Consider the following 15,303-nt stretch of genomic DNA (forward strand, 5'->3'; position numbering starts at 1 on the left):
AGCTCCCTGTTTCGTCCATTGCTGCTTATTGGACTCTATGATCACTTGGCCACACAGCTGACTCTACTGGACTGTTCATTAACACGGTACTTCATTTTGTTTATCTGTCGGCCCCAGCCTCAAACTCAGGCCCTGTGTGTAGCTAACTGACCACCCATTCATCTCCATTTACCCGTTGTTGTTGTTGTTGTCTTAGCTGTTTATCCGTTGTTGTCTTAGCCCTCCCAATCAACACCAGTGATTGCTTTATGCCTCCCTCTAATGTCAATATGCCTTGTATACTGTTGTTAAGGGTAGCTCTCATTGTTTTGTTTTACTGCGAAGCCCCTAGTCCCGCTTACATGCCTCAGCTGCCCCAGCCCCCCACACATGCGGAGATCGCACCTAGCTTAACTGGCGCTTCCAGAGATGCAGCCTCTCTCATTGTCACTCAATGCCTAGGTTTACCTACACTGTACTCGCACCCTACCATGCCCTTGTCTGTGCATTATGCTCTGAATCTATCTTACCATGCCCAGCGTTCTGCTCCTTTTACTCTCTGTTCCGAAAGCACTAGACAACCAGTTCTTATAGCCTTTAGCCGTACCCTTATCCTACTCCTCCTCTGTTCCTCTGGTGATGTAGAGGTTAATCCAGGCCCTGTGTGTCCCCAGGCGCTCTCATTTGTTGACTTCTGTAACCGGAAAAGCCTTGGGTTCATGCATGTTAACATCAGAAGCCTCCTACCTATGTTTGCATTATTCACTGCTTTAGCACACTCCGCCAACCCTGATGTCGTAGCTGTGTCTGAATCCTGGTTTAGGAAGGCTTAGAAAATTCTGAGAGGTTTAGAAAATTCTGAGATTTCCATCCCCATTTACAACATTTTCCATCAAGATAGAACTGCTAAAGGGGGCAGAGTTGCAATCTACTGTAGAGATAGCCTGCAGAGTTCTGTCCTACTATCCAGGTCTATTCCCAAACAGCTCGAGCTACTACTTTTAAAAATCCATCTCTCCAGAAATAGGTCTCTCACTGTTGCCGCTGGTTATAGACCCCCTCAGCTCCCAGCTGTGCCCTGGACACCATATGTGAATTGATTGCCCCCATCTATCATTAGAGTTCGTAATGTTAGGTGACCTAAACTGGGATATGCTTAACCATCCTACAATCTAAGCTAGATGCCCTCAATCTCACACAAATTATCAAGGAACCTAACAGGTACAACCCGGTACAAAAATCCGTAAACATTGTACCAGGTACAAAAATCCGTAAACATGGGCACCCTCATAGATATCATCCTGACCAACTTGCCCTCTAAATACACCTCCGCTGTTTTCAAGCAGGATCTCATCAATCACTGCCTCATTGCCTGTGTCCTTTATGGGTCAGCGGTCAACGACCGCCCCTCATCACTGTCAAACGCTCCCTAAAAAACACTTCTGCGAGCAGGCCTTTCTGATCGACCTGGCCCAGGTATCTTGGAAGGATATTGACCTCATCCCATCAGTAGAGGATGCCTGGTTGTTCTTCAAAAGTGCCTTTCTCACCATCTTAAATAAGCATGCTCTTTCACCCAACTAAGAACAGATATAGCCCTTGGTTCACTCCAGACTTGACTGCCCTTGACCAGCACAAAAAACATCCTGTGGCGCACTTCACTAGCTTCGAATAGTCCCCGCGATATGTAACTTTTCAGAAGTCAAGAAAAAATGTACACAGTCAGTTAGGAAAGCAAAGGCTAGCTTTTTCAAACAGAAATTTGCATCCTGCAGCACTAATTCCAAAACGTTTTGTGACACTGTAAAGTCCATGGAGAATAAGAGCACCTCCTCTCAGCTGCCCACTGAGCTGAGGCTAGGAAACACTGTCACCACCGATAAATCCACAATAATTGAGAATTTCAATAAGCATTTCTCTACGGCTGGCCACACTTTCCACCTGTCTACCCCAACCCCGGCCAACAGCTCTGCATCCCTCCGCAGCAACTGGATTGATGGCAGCATTCACGCAAAACTGAAAGCGCAAACCACTGCTTTTAAACAGGGCAAGGCGACCGGAAACATGACAAGTAGTGTAGCTATTCCCTCCACAAGGCAATCAAACAAGCTAAGCGTCAGTATAGAGACAAAGTAGAGTCGCAATTCTTTGGCTCAGACATGAGAGGTATGTGGCAGGGTCTACAGTCAATCACGGACTATAAAAAGAAAACCAGACAAACTAAACAACTTCTTTGCTCACTTTGAGGACAATACAGTGTCACGGACACGGCCCACTACCAAAACCTGTGAGCTCTCCTTCACTGCAGCCAACGTGAGTAAAACATTTAAACATGTTAACCCACGCAAGGCTGCCGGCCCAGACAGCATCCCTAGCCACGTCCTCAGAGCATGCGCAGACCAGCTGGCTGGTGTGTTTACGGACATATTCAATCAATCCTTATCCCAGTCTGCTGTTCCCACATGCTTCAAGAGGGCCACCATTATTCCTGTTCCCAAGGAAGCTAAGGCAACTGAGCTAAATGACTATTGCCCCGTAGCACTCACTTCCGTCATCATGAAGTACTTTGATAGACTAGTCAAGGACCGTATCACATCCACCCTACCTGACACCCTAGACCTACTCCAATTTGCTTACCGCCCCAATAGGTCCACAGACGACGCAATCACACTGCACACTGCCCTAACCCATCTGGACAAGAGGAATACCTATGTAAGACTACAGCTCATCATTTAACACCATAGTACCCTCCAAACTCGCCATTAAGCTCGAGACCCTGGGTCTCGACCCCGCCCTGTGCAACTGGGTCCTGGACTTCCTGACGGGACGCCCCCAGGTGGTGAGGGTAGGAAACAACATCCCCACCCCGCTGATCCTCAACACTGGGGCCCCACAACGGTGTGTTCTCAGCTCTCTCCTGTACTCCCTGTTCACTCATGACTGCGTGGCCATGCATGCCTCCAACTCAATCATCAAGTTTGCAGACGACACTACAGTGGTAGGCTTGATTACCAAAAATGACGAGACAGTCTACAGGGAGGAGGTGAGGGCCCTCGGAGTGTGGTGTCAGGAAAATAACCTCACACTCAATATCAACAAAACAAAGGAGATGATCGTGGACTTCAGGAAACAGCAGAGGGAGCAGCCCTCTATCCACATCAACGGGGCAGTAGTGGAGAAGGTGGAACATGTTAAGTTCCTCGGCGTACACATCTCGGACAAACTGAATTGGTCCATCCACACAGACAGCATGGGGAACTCGGACTGTATCACCTGGTACGGCAACTGCTCTGCCCACAACTGCAAGGCTCTCCAGAGGGTAGTGAGGTCTGCACAACGCATCACGAGGGGACACCTACACCACCCGATGTCACAGGAAGGCCAAAAAGATCCTCAAGGACAACAACCACCCAAGCCACTGCATGTTCACCCCGCTATCATCCAGTAGGCGAGGTCAGTACAGGTGCATCAAAGCTGGGACTGAGAGACTGAAAAACAGCTTCTATCTCAAGACCATCAGACTGTTAAACAGCCATCACTAACATTGAGTGGCTGCTGCCAACATACTGACTCAAATCTCTAGCCACATTAATAATTAAAAATTGGATGTAATGAATGTATCTCAAGCCACTTTAAACAATGCCACTTTATATAATGTTTGCATACCCTACATTACTCATCCCATATGTATATACTGTACTCTATACCATCTACTGCATCTTGCCTATGCCGTTCGGCTATCGCTCATCCATATATTTTTATGTACATATTCTTATTCATTCCTTTACACTTCTGTATTTAAGGTAGTTCTTGTGAAATTGTTAGATTACTTGTTAGATATTACTGCATGGTCGGAACGAGAAGCACAAGCATTTCGCTACACTCGCATTAACATCTGCTAACCATGTGTATGTGACAAATAACATTTCATTTGATTTAATTTGATTTCTCTAATGACTGCCTCGACTGGTTCACTAACTACTTCTCAGATAGAGTTTAGTGTGTCAAATCGGAGGGCCTGGTGTCTGGAACTCTGGCTGTCTATGGGGGTGCCACAGGGTTCAGTTCTCGAGATGACTCTTTTCTCTATATACAGTAGGGCAAAAAAGTATTTAGTCAGCCACCAATTGTGCAAGTTCTACCACTTAAAAAGATGAGAGAGGCCTGCAATTTTCATCATAGGTACACTTCAACTATGACAGACAAAATGAGAGAAAAAAATCCAGAAAATCTCATTGTAGGATTTTTAATGAATTTATTTGCAAATGATGGTGGAAAATAAGTATTTGGTCAATAACTAAAGTTTATCTCAATACTTTGTTATATACCCTTTGTTGGCAATGACAGAGGTCAAACGTTTTCTGTAAGTCTTCACAATGTTTTCACACACTGCTGCTGGTATTTTGGCCCATTCCTCCATGCAGATCTCCTCTAGAGCAGTGATGTTTTGGGGCTGCTGCTGGGCAACACGGACTTTCAACTCCTTCCAAAGATTTTCTATGGGGTTGAGATCTGGTGACTGGCTAGGCCACTCCAGGACCTTGAAATGCTTCTTACGAAGCCACTCCTTCGTTGCCCGGGCGGTGTGTTTGGGATCATTGTCATGCTGAAAGACCCAGCCACGTTTCATCTTCAATGCCCTTACTGATGGAAGGAGGTTTTCACTCAAAATCTCACGATACATGGCCCCATTCATTCTTTCCTTTACACGGATCAGTCGTCCTGGTCCCTTTGCAGAAAAACAGCCCCAAAGCATGATGTTTCCACCCCCATGCTTCACAGTAGGTATGGTGTTCTTTGGATGCGACTCAGCATTCTTTGTCCTCCAAACACAACGAGTTGAGTTTTTACCAAAAAGTTATATTTTGGTTTCATCTGACCATATGACATTCTCCCAATCTTCTTCTGGATCATCCAAATGCTCTCTAGCAAACTTCAGATGGGCCTGGACATGTACTGGCTTAAGCAGGTGGACACGTCTGGCACTGCAGGATTTGAGTCCCTGGCGGCGTAGTGTGTTACTGATGGTAGGGTTTGTTACTTTGGTCCCAGCTCTCTGCAGGTCATTCACTAGGTGGTTCTGGGATTCTTGTGATCATTTTGACCCCACGGGGTGAGATCTTGCATGGAGCCCCAGATCGAGGGAGATTATCAGTGGTCTTGTATGTCTTCCATTTCCTAATAATTGCTCCCACAGTTGATTTCTTCAAACCAAGCTGCTTACCTATTGCAGAGTCAGTCTTCCCAGCCTGGTGCAGGTCTACAATTTTGTTTCTGGTGTCCTTTGACAGCTCTTTGGTCTTGGCCATAGTGGAGTTTGGAGTGTGACTGTTTGAGGTTGTGGACAGGTGTATTTTATACTGATAACAAGTTCAAACAGGTGCCATTAATACAGGTAACGAGTGGAGGACAGAGGAGCTTCTTAAAGAAGAAGTTACAGGTCTGTGAGAGCCAGAAATCTTGCTTGTTTGGAGGTGACCAAATACTTATTTTACACCATAATTTGCAAATAAATTCATAAAAAACCCTACAATGTGATTTTCTGGATATTTTAATTACAGGCCTCTCTCATCTTTTTAAGTGGGAGAACTTGCACAATTGGTGGCTGACTAAATACTTTTTTGCCCCACTGTATATCAATGATGTCGCTCTTGCTGCGGGTTATTCTTTGATCCACCTCTACGCAGACGACACCATTTGTATACATCTGGCCCTTCTTTGGACACTGTGTTAACTAACCTCCAAAGGAGCTTAGATGCCATAAAACACTCCTTCAACTGGCCTCCAACTGCTCTTAAATGCTAGTAAAACTAAATGCATGCTCGTCAACCAATCGCTGCCTGCACACGCCCGCCCGCCTAGCATCACTACTCTGGACGGTTCTGACTTAGAATATGTGGACAACTATAAATACCTAGGTGTCTGGCTAGACAGTAAACTCTCCTTCCAGACTCATATTAAGCATCTCCAATCCAAAATGAAATCTAGAATCGTCTTCCTATTTCGCAACAAAGCCTCCTTCACTCATGCTGCCAAACATCCCCTCGTAAAACTGAATATCCTGCCGTTCCATGACTTTGGCGATGTCATTTACAAAATAGCTCCCAATACTCTACTCAGCAAACTGGATGCAGTCCATTACAGTGCCATCCGTTTTGTCACCCAAGCCCCATATACGACCCACCATTACGACCTGTATGCTCCCGTTGGCTGGTCCTCACTAAATATGCGTTGCCAAACCCACTTTAAAAAAAAAATCTTAAATGGAAGAAGTTTGGAACCACCAAGACTCTTCCTAGAGCTGGCCACTCGGCCAAACTGAGCAATCGGGGGAGAAGGGCCTTTGTCAAGGAGGTGACCAAGAACACAATGGTCACTCTGACAGAGCTCTAGAGTTCCTCTGTGGCGATGGGAGAAACTTCCAGAAGGACAACCATCTCTGCAGCACTCCACCAATCAGGCCTTTATGGTAGAGTGGCCAGACTGAAGCCACTCCTCGGTAAAAGGGACATGACAGCCCGCTTGGAGTTTGCCAAAAGGCACCTAAAGACTCTCAGACCATGAGAACCAAGATTCTCTGGTCTGATGAAACCAAGATTGAACCCATCATGTCTGGAGGAAACCTTGCACCATCCCTACGGTGAAACATGGTGGTGGCAGCATCATGCTGTGGGGATGTTTTTCAGTGGCAGGGACAGGGAGACTAGTCAGGATCGAGGAGAAGATGAACGGAGAAAAGTACAAAGTGATCCTTAATGAAAATCTGCTCCAGAGCGCTCAGGACCTCAAACTGGGGCGAAGGTTCACCTTCCAACAGGACAACCCTAAGCACACTGCCAAGACAATGCAGGAGTGGCGTCGGGTCAAGTCTCTGAATGTTCTTGAGTGGCCCAGCCAGAGCCCGGACTTGAACCCGATCTAACATCTCAGGAGAGACCTGAAAATAGCTGTGCAGCAACGCTCCCGATCGAACCTGACAGAGCTTGAGAGGATCTGCAGAGAAGAATGGAAGAAACTCCCCATATTTCCCAAATACAGGTGTGCCAAGCTTGTAGTGTCATACCCAAAAAGACTTGATGCTATAATCGCTGCAAGAGGTGCTTCAACAAAGTACTGAGTAAAGGGTCAGAATATTTATGTAAATGTGATATGTTTTTTTTTATCTCACATCGTAGTTATTATTTAAATATTTTTTTGTTATCTATATTATTATTATTATTATTATTAATTATTATTAACACTGCATTCTCAAGGTAAGAATTCCACTGTACTGTTGTATCCTGCGCACATGGCGAATTAAATGGCTTCTCACCTGAAATGCCAGTCCCAGATAGGGGAGCAGCCCAGAGATCATTATTTCTGATAGATACGCGAACAGCTGCTGTGCACATGCTGCACCACTTTCCAGGATACACACTGCACATGCACAGTTGTAAAAAGTTGAGCCCAGGCAGGTGTATTCAAAGACAAGCCACAGATGCAGGAGGGGTAAAGGTGTGTGCGGAGTGGGGGGTGTAGAGGTACGTGTGTGTGTGTGCGTGCACGTGCGTTCGTGAGAGAGAGAGAGCTTGAGAGTGAAAGAGAGAGAGAGAGCGAGAGAGAGAGAGAGAGAAAGAGCTGGGAGAGAGAGAGAGAGTAAAAAAAAAACGTATTCAAGGTTTCAAAGACCTCTCTGATGAGAACAAACTACCCGGCCTGTTGGGGGAGGACGCAGAGAGCTCTGCGTTGGCAGGGCACTTCATTGCTGCCTGCCATAAGATGAGGTACAGTGTCTGTCAGACCAACCAACCTGCACATGTCCTCTATGCCATTGTTCAATGTATGGTTATTTTGACCCATGATTATCGTTGTTGCTGTTGTCCTGTTGACAATAGATTATTATTATTTTAATGATGTTAATATTGTAAATCTCCAAAGTAAGCTTTGGCAATATGTACATTGTTACTTCAGGTCAATAAGGCAAATTTAATTGAATTTAATTTAATTGAATTGTGTGAGAGAGAGAGAGAGAGAGAGAGAGAGAGAGAGAGAGAGAGAGAGAGAGAGAGAGAGAGAGAGAGAGAGAGAGAGAGAGAGAGATAGCGAGAGAGAGAGAATGCCCATGTCTAAGCTTCTAATACTCCTCTTTGAAGTGCTGGAGTTGCTGAACATACTGTACTTTTCACTTTCCAATGCCACATACCAATACAGTTAGCACAAATGAAGAACAAGATCAAGGGGAGAATGACTCAGAAATGTTGAGTTGAGTTAGAGTAAAAACACACATACAAACACAAGACAACTGACAAAAGAGTGCAGAGCAGAGTACCACTCTGCATCCTACATGTAGACCATGTTTTCAGCACTAGTCTGATGGACAGCGGCTGGTATCTAACGTGATATTGGCTGAATACAAACATTGTGAAACATAGTTAGGCACACAATAACTCTAATTGTAGGACATTATTGTATGACTTTGAATGAAAGTTTACGCAGTTCGTGAGTCCCAGGAGAAACATATTCAACTACTATATGAAAGTGGGCAAAGCAAAAATAACAATTGTGTGAGTCCCAATGTTTACAGTATGGGGGGGTTCACTCACCATGTTGACTTCGGATACCATGTCTATGCTCGCCACATCTATACTCATGCCAACTGCAACAGGGGCCCCTGTAATGCAAATGCAATGGTATAATTTACAATGACAATGAATTCGAAAAATGGCTGCAATATGAGCCCAAGATGTGCGAATCTGCATAGTAAACATGGACACGCTGCAACATGGTTGCCCCACTTTTGAAAACGTACCTCCAAAGTCTGGTCGAAGACGAATATCATATCCCTTTAGTAGTTTGTCCACCGTCTCTTTCACAAAAGACATGTTCCCTGGTTCATTCACGCTGAAACAACAACAAAAAAGATCTTGTTTACTACAAAATTGCACGTTCGTTTTCCCGTCACACTTTTACTAGAGAAATCACTCACCTTTGTGCGCAACAAACGACAGCTACAATCACTGGTGCTGAAAGAACACTAAATAATTTTCCACTCAGAAAAGCCCACATTCCTTACTGTTTAGGTGGGAAAAAAAGTGCAACGCAAAAACGGTACAATATGTTTACAAATCAGATTATTCCATTGGCAAGTTCTCGTGGAGGAAGTCGTTGGCTTTTCACACCCTTCAGATCTGTTCGGTTTGACATCCCTCGTATTTCGGATTTCTCTCCTCTCTCTCTATGCAACCGGGAGACATGAAAGAACTATACTCCTCACTGAAATGTATGTAGGCTACTGGCAAAGACGCCACCGGTGGAGGCAGTAAAGGTAATGGCTTGGATTGGAGCCAACCCCGCTCACTCCAGATATTCATCTAATTGACTCTAAACCTGAATATGTTCTAATCCCTATAAGATTTCACATAATGGGCCAAATAGATGTAGGCCTAGACTGAATTACTATACCTGATGCAAAGTGTCATAAGGGGTCTATCTCCCTTCCTCCAAGCCCCATTCAATAATCAAAATCGACAATTCGAGCCCGTGGGGACTGTCAGTCTAACTGACTGATGTACTTACCTGGTATCATAGATTGCAAACAACTTCTTGTTTCCATCGACTGCATTCCTGGGGCAAGAGGAACGACAAGAGGAAATATGACTCAGTACAACACTTTCATTTACACCTGTACAATCACACAAGGTGATTATGATTTATATATACGGTGATAACGCACACCTGGTAACATACAGCACAGTGTAAAGTCTGTAATTGAGTCAATTTAGTTGTAGGCGTCGCTATAGTAGGTATGCAGTGGGTTAATTGTTTCTGGACCATGTGATGTTCTTATAATAGGACACACTTGGCATACTTTCTTTCCCAAACACTGGAAGTGCTTTATATGATAAGCATTGTACTTTAGGAATGAGTGTTTTCCATGCACAAGTTAGTTTCAGCACCACCCGATGGAATTACGGTAGGGTCAGAACGCGCTATAGGGACGGAGCTGTACAGCTCAAACTTGGAGCTGAAACACTTTAGCACCACTTAAATAACTCAGACATACCTAGCAATTTACAAGACAGTGCAACATGTGTCTACTTGGTGCAAATAATTCACGCATTATAGATATGTCAAACTGAACTGTCAACTATTGATTGTAATGAATACCGTGCTACAGTAGAGTGAAATATGATTAGTCAGCATAATGTTCTGTCAAAAGATATGGAGTTAGAGTACCCTCTCATGGCAATTGGTATAACGACTTTGTTTGATGTAGGATAACTGTAAAAAATAAAAATAAAAAGTTGTTGTTTTTTCAGGAAAGATTGTGTAATCACACTTTTTGATAGACATTGATTTATTGCGATCCTTCTTTTAATATTTGATATCTCGATTTCCTCTAGTCATTACCGTTATAATTCTCAATGATGGACCTTAGGCTGGTGACTCATCGTGGCATAATAGGTCGGATCGAAATCATAGGCAGTACTCTGGAGGCAGCAGTACCATGTGCATTAAAGCTATAATAAGCGGTCATTTTCTTCTCAACAAAGCTGACGCATTTCCCACTGAATGAGAGAAAAAGCTAGGTAAACAGAGAGGACCAAAATTGAACATGTAGCTGAATAGGTAAACCGTTTTATTGGGTCCTTGGGATATAGCCTTATTTTTTTCTTCTTCTGGATGGATCAACCCACTGCCCCTCATTCATTAAATTGATTTCGACTAGACAGTATATTAGCTTGCGGGAGAGGATTACGTTTCAACTAATCACAGGAATGTGCATAGGCTAGAGTAGCCTACAGTGGCAAGTAAGATAACAGGGGAAAGTTAAGTGACGCTTGGAGTTCCTGGAGGATCGTTTTCACTGTCGCACCTATGATAACGCACCGGTTAGCAAATCGTTGCAGTGTGTGCATGTGAGCGGCAACTGGAGGTGAGTGTGATTTCTGATTTAGATGGGGCGCCGGGCCGCTAGTCCGCTCTGAGTGGACAAATTACTTGAGACCAAGGGTATGTGACACGAAAAACGTTGTTGTCACGACCAAAGATGAGGGCTCGGCATTAAAACCTCTCATCTCCAAAAGGCGGGAAGGAGGTGGCAGCACAAGACGCAAACATCTGCTTGACATGAGTAGGAAGTCAGTCAAGCAAATCAGGAGAGAACAATACACGATCGAGACTGCCTGCGGTGGCAAATATAAACGGAGAATATCTATATCCCTCTGAAGGAGCAGCAGCATACCCTTGACTTTCATTGCTGCGGGTTTTGTATCGTTTTCTAACCTGGATTTAAATCAAGATGATGGCTCTCTCTACAGGTAATTGATTTTCAACCCTCTTTTATGCATGAGGATGGCATCAGAAGCACCCTCACCCTCCTTCCCTCTTTTGTTAGGGGGGTATGAGTGGGGGGGGGGGGGGGGGGGGGGGCAGCGAGGGTACATCATTAGCCTACATTGAAAACCTATTGCACTGCCTGCGAATTCATACGCAGTGAGGACCACCAATACAGTGCTACTGCGAACACGAACAGTTGCAGCAAAATGGGGAGATGTTATAATACTGCTGCAACAAGGTGTTTGGCATTGGGCAAAATGAATGCACACAAGGACGTCAGCCAGGAATGTAGAAAGACATGATTGGTATATTCACAGTTTCAAACAGTTATTGTATCAAGGTTAGCCTACTGATTACTCTTGTAGGTCCATTATAGGGCTGCTAGTTGAAAGTGTGTGTGGTCAGGTGTGTGTATTGGGGAAGGGTGGGGTACAGTATAACACCAACGTACCTACAGTATCATTAGCGTACTATATAGTGTTAGTAGTACTGTAGTAATAATTGTCTGGTAGGAGTATAATGTAGGAGTATAGTGTAGAAGGATAAGTAGGAGTAGAAGTATGATGACAATACATACTACTGAAAGTACTGATTGTGGATTATATGTTGTTATTCCAGACATAGAGGACAAAATGCCCAGCTTTTCTACAATGAAACACGTGTGGATCTCTGTCTTGCTGGTGTGTATTACATGTCACGTGGGGTAAGTGGAACGTTTACAATCCAATCTGACTATACACTGCATTACATCCTCATTTGAACAGTAGATATACTGTACATGCCCAACTATGATGCGCTTTATTTCCATCGACACTAGCCTTGTCAAGCAGTCTCCATGTTACAGTATGTGGAACTAACCAGCCTGATTGATGTTCTGTCTTTCCCAGTCTTGGCCAGACCACAGCAGAGGCATTGAAAGAGGCAGAGGCTAATGACAACATCACCATCTTCACACGGATACTGGACGGACTGCTGGACGGCTACGACAACAGACTCAGACCAGGACTTGGAGGTAATGTATACCGACTTACAGACCACTCTGATCCAAACTCATATCACTAGAGGTTACAGTACAACGCAGTACAATGCAATACAATACAGTACAATGCAGTACAGTACGATGCAATGCAATACAGTACAGTACAATGCAGTATTATATCAGTATTCATTTTATTGGGGCAAATGTCATTCGCTAATACTCTTGTGTTCCGGAAAATCCCTTATTTGACGTTAGATTTCCTCAGAGTACACTCAAGCCAGGTGCAGCAGAATCATTGTAGCATGTTGATGCAGGAGATTTATAGAACCAAAATACAGTGTGAAATGTGGATGTTTCTGTTTCAACGTACAGTTTGTCTTTGTTATAATTTATACTGAAATGTATTTTGGTTCTTTTGCAACTTGAAGGGATTTGATGGGAAAGAGAAACACTAAGAGAGTGTGCCTGCGTGTGCACTGATTTAAAGCAATTCTATTACTGTAGCCTAAAGACTATGCAGGTTATGCTGCAGCAAATTGACCTGTCACAAGAAGAAAAGTTACCAGCTGATGAGATGATAAATGCATAGTGAACTGCGCTCCATACCGAGAGGTGCTGTGTGGCCCCACGTTGGGGGGGGCAAGCTCTGGGGCGTTTTCTTTTTGGTTGGGGGCCCCCTGGAGGTCACCTCTCCCCCAGATAGCATATGAACACATCATAAGCCATGGCAAAATGATTAGCAAATTAACTTTAAAAACGCAACATTTTCTCTCAGTTTCATGGCAAAATGTTTAGAATAGCATGAGATAAGCTATTAAACTTGCTCGGACCTTGCGGGGGGGGGGGCTCGTGAAACTGCAGTATGCCAATGCTTAGCCTCATACATAATTTGTGATCCAGCATAGCATTTTCCCCCTCTGTAAAATCACACTCGATAGACTTCTTGGATTCAGTGAGAAAAATAGAAGAGACTGTTCTAATATACAGAATTGCATTGACTGGAATACATTCCAAGAGCAAAGCAATCACAGTAATAGATCAATCCTAAGTGAGAAGGAACTGCACTGCCAAGACGCCATATATATCACACAGCCCCCCTCATGACCACCACCTCCATCTGCAAAAAGTAACCTTGAGATCCAGACCTCTATTCAGACGAGAGAGAGAGGGAGTCGAAGAGTGTTCACCGGAAGATAGAAATATCCTGCATCTCTTAGAGAAAAGAAAATGTTCATCCACCGATTTGTTCTTAGTGATTTTTTTTATCCATTTTTCCCCCCGTTCTAAATCTTGTTTTATAAATGTCGCTAATGTAACACGGATACATCCAACATGGATTTGCCAAAATGGGGTTGGAGAACAGAGCTGCACTCACTTCCTTAGAATGATATCTGTCATAGAAGGCTGAAAAGATTTGAAATGGAAATCTCAATGATGATTACTCATAAATTGAATTTGTCCCTGTCCCTTGTCTCTTCATGTTCACGGTCATATTCCAAATCCCATTCTATCCACAGAAAAGGTCACGGAGATCAAAACCAATATATTTGTCACAAGCTTTGGCCCAGTTTCAGATACTGAAATGGTGAGTCAATTTACAGCCCATTTTATAATGCACGGTTTCAATGACGTCCATTAATGTAATTATTTGCGATAGGAGCAACACCAAACCCTCCTGTAGATGTTACGAACACACAACAATTATCCTAGATGCATATAAATGACATGTATTCATAGTTTTTTGTTAAGTAATACATCAATATTTTTATAAAGAAATACATGATGGGCCTGTTTTCCAGGATGCAGATTAAGCACAGTCCTGGACTGAAACGTTATTTCAAAGGAGAATCTGTTTTTAGTATTTTTTTGTTACAGTTTATTATCTTAATTTGACCAGTTTCTCACAGCAGGAAAAGAATCCTGCAGCAACAGGAAATGTGAATTATTATGTGGATTATAATTCATGGATATTTTTGTGGGCGTTGATACACTTTTCATTAGGGCAAATCAAGTCTGACATTTTAAGGTGGGAATTGCAAACTTTAAAAAGCTTTTTATTCTCATAGTTTATACAGATTGTAAAGCAAAGATTTTTTTTTGCCAAAAATATGATTATATTACTGATCGATTGAGTATGACTTTGCAAATCACCCATTCTGTAGAAACTATGACAATAGAAAGGTTCAGAACTTTTGTGAAACATCACAGCACAGTTGAAATATATATGGCAAGTGGAAATCCAACATGGATGGTGTTAAGAGATACTGTCGAAGTCGGACGTTTACATACACCTTAGCCAAATACATTTAACCTCAGTTTTTCACAAGGTCAGTTAGGATCACCACTTTATTTTAAGAATGTGAAATGTCAGAATAATAGAAGAGAGAATGATCTATTTCAGCTTTTATTTCTTTCATCACATTCCCAGTGGGTCAGACATTTACATACACTCAATTAGTATTTGGTAGCATTGCCTTTAAAATGTTTAACTTGGGTCAAACATTTTGGGTTGCCTTCCACAAGCTTCCCACAAAAAGTTGGGTGAATTTTGGCCCATTCCTCCTGACAGAGCGGGAGTAACTGAGTCAGGTTTGTAGGCTTCCTTGCTCGCACACACTTTTTTTTTAGTTCTGCCCACAAATTTTCCATAGGATTGAGGTCAGGGCTTTGTGATGGCCACTCCAATACCTTAACTTTGTTGTCCTTAAGCCATTGTGCCACAACTTTGGAAGTATGCTTGAGGTCATTGTCCATTTGGAAGACCCTTATGTGACCAAGATTTAACTTCCTGACTGATGTCTTGAGATGTTGCTTTAATATATCCACATAATTTTCCTTCCTCGTGATGCCATCTATTATGTGAAATGCACCAGTCTCTCCCAAAGCACCCCCACAACATGAGGCTGTCACCCCCGTGCTTCACGGTTGGGATGGTGTTCTTCGTCTTTCAAGCCACCCCCTTTTTCCTCCAAACGTAATGATGGTAATTATGGCCAAACAGTTATATTTTTGTTTAATTAGACCAG

The 15,303-nt window shown here is 43.4% G+C and overlaps 2 protein-coding genes across 6 annotated transcripts in view; one reads left to right on the forward strand and one right to left on the reverse strand.

The window, feature by feature from the left end:
• LOC110527446 (gamma-aminobutyric acid receptor subunit beta-3) overlaps positions 1–15,303 on the reverse strand; it is a 58,181-nt gene that overhangs the window by 22,764 nt on the left and 20,114 nt on the right. For 2 of the 4 annotated variants that reach the window (XM_090240337.1, XM_021608717.3), the window contains exons 2-4: positions 9,535–9,582; positions 8,768–8,859; positions 8,562–8,629 (exon numbers count right to left, since the gene is read on the reverse strand). In XM_090240337.1, the coding sequence (XP_090096463.1) occupies positions 8,562–8,629; positions 8,768–8,859; positions 9,535–9,582 (208 nt within the window). Of the gene's footprint in view, positions 1–8,561; positions 8,630–8,767; positions 8,860–8,944; positions 9,275–9,534; positions 9,583–15,303 lie in introns of those variants that run through there. The other 2 variants (XM_021608719.3, XM_021608720.3) reach the window with 2 other exon arrangements.
• The window catches only part of LOC110527447 (gamma-aminobutyric acid receptor subunit alpha-5), a 33,116-nt gene continuing 27,698 nt past the window's right edge, over positions 9,886–15,303 (forward strand). The window contains exons 1-4 of one of the 2 annotated variants that reach the window (XM_021608721.3): positions 9,886–11,279; positions 11,917–12,001; positions 12,186–12,310; positions 13,795–13,862. In XM_021608721.3, coding sequence (XP_021464396.2) covers positions 11,261–11,279; positions 11,917–12,001; positions 12,186–12,310; positions 13,795–13,862 — 297 coding nt within the window. In that variant the 5' untranslated portion in view covers positions 9,886–11,260. The remainder of the gene's footprint in view (positions 11,280–11,916; positions 12,002–12,185; positions 12,311–13,794; positions 13,863–15,303) is intronic. The other variant, XM_090240339.1, reaches the window with a different exon arrangement.

This window comes from Oncorhynchus mykiss, chromosome 7 (genome assembly GCF_057628025.1).
Source record: "Oncorhynchus mykiss isolate SJ-2025 chromosome 7, ASM5762802v1, whole genome shotgun sequence".
NCBI classification, from domain to species: domain Eukaryota; kingdom Metazoa; phylum Chordata; class Actinopteri; order Salmoniformes; family Salmonidae; genus Oncorhynchus; species Oncorhynchus mykiss.